This window comes from Solea solea, chromosome 8, assembly GCF_958295425.1.
Source record: "Solea solea chromosome 8, fSolSol10.1, whole genome shotgun sequence".
NCBI lineage: Eukaryota > Metazoa > Chordata > Actinopteri > Pleuronectiformes > Soleidae > Solea > Solea solea.
This window is the reverse complement of record NC_081141.1, coordinates 12,923,870-12,927,507: the sequence shown is the minus strand read 5'-3', so window position 1 is coordinate 12,927,507 and position 3,638 is coordinate 12,923,870. Positions and strand designations below refer to the sequence as shown.

Genomic DNA, 3,638 nt, shown 5'->3' with positions numbered 1-3,638 from the left:
TCTAACTATCACCCTGCAGAAGCAAAACACACTCAAAAAAGAGGGGCCCCAACAGCCTTGATTCATAAATATTTTATATACAAAATATTGTTACAAGTATATTCAACATATGTCACATTAGAATATTGAGTACTTTACATACATTTGATCAATCTTCATATTTCACAGTACATATATGAAAAAGAACACAATTCTAGCTGAAGTTGATTGTATACAATAAATACATGCTCTGTTCATAGGCTTCTGAGTTTGTTTTTTTCTTTTCTTTTACAGACTTACAGTTGTTTTGACACAAAGTGCAAGAGCTCAGTTGTCACTACAGCTATGGCCACTGTGAAATGTCTCCTTTCATGCACTTGTGGACAAACATTTATTCATTATAATATGACACAACCAAATACTCTACGTTACTGCCCATACTATCTGATCTAAACGGCACCAAATTAATTTCTTTTAAATTTTTAACCTTAAGTGCAGCAGAAAGTTATATAATCTACAGTGGTCGCATCTGTAACTGCAAACAAGACAGAAATCATTAAGAGAGCTATTCAAACACGGCTTGCTGAACAATTACGTTTCTTGGCACGTTGTAAACAGTGTGGATCAACCCGGTTACACTTAGGTCAAATCTGCCTGTGTAGTGTTCATAGTGTGCCTGCTGAAAAAACATGTGATGCATGCATTGCAAGGCTGTGATATCTCAATCACTTTTCATAATTTAATTTTTTCTTTTTAAGAAAACTGTAAAGTATCCACATTAAGTCCTCCATGAGAGTGTTTGCACTATTTAACCCTGAAAACCAGGTTTCCAGCTTTTGGTTGCTTGCATTCAGAACAGGTATACTGTCCTCACAGTCACAGTTAAACACTTGGCAAAAACATGAGCTAAATTTTAAAACCTATGACTTGTGATTTCTTCTCACAGTGTGGAGAAGCTGCATTTTAATCAACACACCACAGTCCAGTGGTCTGTCATACACTTTAAACTACTATACCCACAACTCTTTGCTTTTGAAAAAAAAACAACAACAACAAGCCCACAGCCTTTTTTACTTGAAAGATCAATTCACATTTAGGGGCTAAGTTATATGGACACAATCATTGTTGAAACAAACACATGAAAGAAGATTTCAAGCCTCAATAGTGTGTTCCAGTTGCTCTCAGAGGTTTCAATTTGCCCCAAGTTCACAATTTAAATTAGCTGTTCTCAAAATCAGTGAAAAGTTGTCATTTTTAGCTGTATTTTGTGTTTTTTGTGTCCAATTATAAATCATGTACATTAGCTTACTCTCACTGGGGTCTTTGTACATGATGCTGCAGTGTTGTTTTTAACAGTATGTATTGTTTTAATCAAAAGACTAGGTTAGCTTGCTAGTTAGCGAACCTTGTACGGGCCAGTCAGGTTTCAGTGGAAACTGGATTAACTAAACATGGGTATGACGTCATTCCAAGTTCTGACTTCCTGAGGCAAAGGGGAATTCACTATAATTCTTTAAGTACAATGACTTAGCTATATTACCTAGCTAGCATTTTTAAGGCTATGTAATTCATATGAACTAACAACACATTCCATGCAGTACGTCATGTTTTCTTCCTTTTCTAATTTTTTTTATAAACGAGACACAGATATTCACTGTGTATATTCATTTTGAGAAAAAGGTTATCAGCATTTAATGGTGACACACATTATCCAAACATGCTTCATCTTCCTGGCTCAGTGCATCATAATCTGTTTTACTGTACTAGTGTACTTTGCAGTGTGTGTCTAAGTGTGTAACATTTAGGAGGGTTTATTGGTCTTAGAGTATAATCCTGTTAAAATAAAAATCATCATCATTTCATAGCTAGTTACTCAAACAAAGACAAACAACATCCTTCTGATATGCGAAGGCCACCGTAGTTCCCTGGCCACTTGGGTAAGGGAGGGGTGAGCAGAGGAACTTGTCTACTGTCTCACAATTAGCTGCTCACAATTCTTACACACTGGACCTTAACCCTCCTAAGTCAGTGGTTCTCAAACCTTTTATACCAAGTACCACGTGACAAAATATTGAGCTCTCAAAGTAACTGGGGTAAATAGGTCGAGCAAAGTCATCTACAGACGTTTCACAGGAGGCAGATTTATTCCAAATAAGATCATTTGGTCTCTCATCATCCTCCTCATCTTCACATAATAAGCACACTGGTATAGTCAAATTAGATTTAGATGGAGCAAAAGATAAGATGGCTCTAATTATTATTATTAATTCATTTATAAATATTTTTTGTTATTTGTTTAATTTTCTACACACTCCAGTCAGTACCCTGGTACCATCAGAGGAAGCTCAGGTACCACTGGTGGTACACTTACCACAGTTTGAGAACAATGGTCCCAATGCATTTGGTGCTAGAGGTGTCAGTATCCTTGGATCACATGATGGTTTGGCTGATGCATGTTGCACTAGTTTGAATATCACAGTAATATTTTATTTGTTTGTTTTCCTTGTCAAAGACATGTTGTTGCCTACAATTCTGACAGTAAATATTGGAGAAACTTATCAAGTATCCCACATAACTTTATCCATTCAGGAGCCACCAGTGATGGCCATCTCTGCTTGTGAGGGTAGGTTGTTTGCTGGTCAATAAAATAATAAAAACAATAAAAAAGCACATTCATGAGGTGATGAGGAGGGATGACACTGCTGACAGCAGCGTTAAGTTTGTTACAAGATATAGCTCTTAGCAACAACTCATACATACCAAGTATACTTTTTGTTTATGCTTTTTTGTGACATTAGTTTGATGACTTGTATCAAAAGACTCATGAAACTCAAAGGCTCACATGCTAAAATAATCTGGGATTATCTCGTCCAACTCACTCCCATCTCATAACATAGTGACTCAGTCTCCCAACAGAGAGAACTAATGCCACATAATTATCTTCATAATGTCGCACTAAGATACAAATCCATGATGTTCAACAGGTAACAGATTTGTTAAGATTTATCCAGATTTAACTGGTTATTTTCAGTTTCTCTCAGATAAACCAAAAGAAAGATGTTTCGGAGTTGATGATTTAAACCCACATGTTCCTTATACCTATTCCTTTAGTGCATATTTTCATTGTACATCCTTCTCTGAACAATATTGAGAGATAACCTCTGTCTACTGTATATCAACTGCATGTTTCTCCTCCATATTGTTTGATGAAGATGACGCTTCTCATTAACAAAGTTGTGAATGAAAATTAGCCATAACTCCAAATTGAAAACTTGATCCATGTCAGTTTTCCATATTTCCACGAATCAATTCTGATCCCGAGTCAGTGCCTGTCCTCATCTTCCCTCCTCCGCTGGACGAATTTCAGATTTGAGCTTGACAAACTCCTTAGCCACCTCATCAGTGGGTCTCTGGGACAGGATACGCATCACTGTCATGCCTGTCTCGTCGGTGTAAATGCGCTGTCCTAGTGGACACCAGCACGCGCAGGTCTTGCGGTCAGCGACATCGCGCAGCTGGATCACAGCCATACCGACAACCCGGTCCGCCCGGCCAAAGCAGTAGTCCTTCACGGTCACCTGGAGTTCATAACAGTCAGTGGATTCCTTACCTAGGGTGCTAGTAGCAGAAAAGAAAGACTCAGCCACTGGTTTACGACA

General features: G+C 37.8%; 1 protein-coding gene across 1 annotated transcript in view; it reads right to left on the bottom strand.

Annotated features, from left to right (window-relative positions):
* Positions 1–57: 57 nt before the first annotated feature.
* LOC131463829 (uncharacterized) overlaps positions 58–3,638 on the bottom strand; it is a 136,821-nt gene continuing 133,240 nt past the window's right edge. Inside the window, exon 46 of the mRNA XM_058635881.1 lies at positions 58–3,597. Coding sequence (XP_058491864.1) covers positions 3,315–3,597 — 283 coding nt within the window. The 3' untranslated portion in view covers positions 58–3,314. The remainder of the gene's footprint in view (positions 3,598–3,638) is intronic.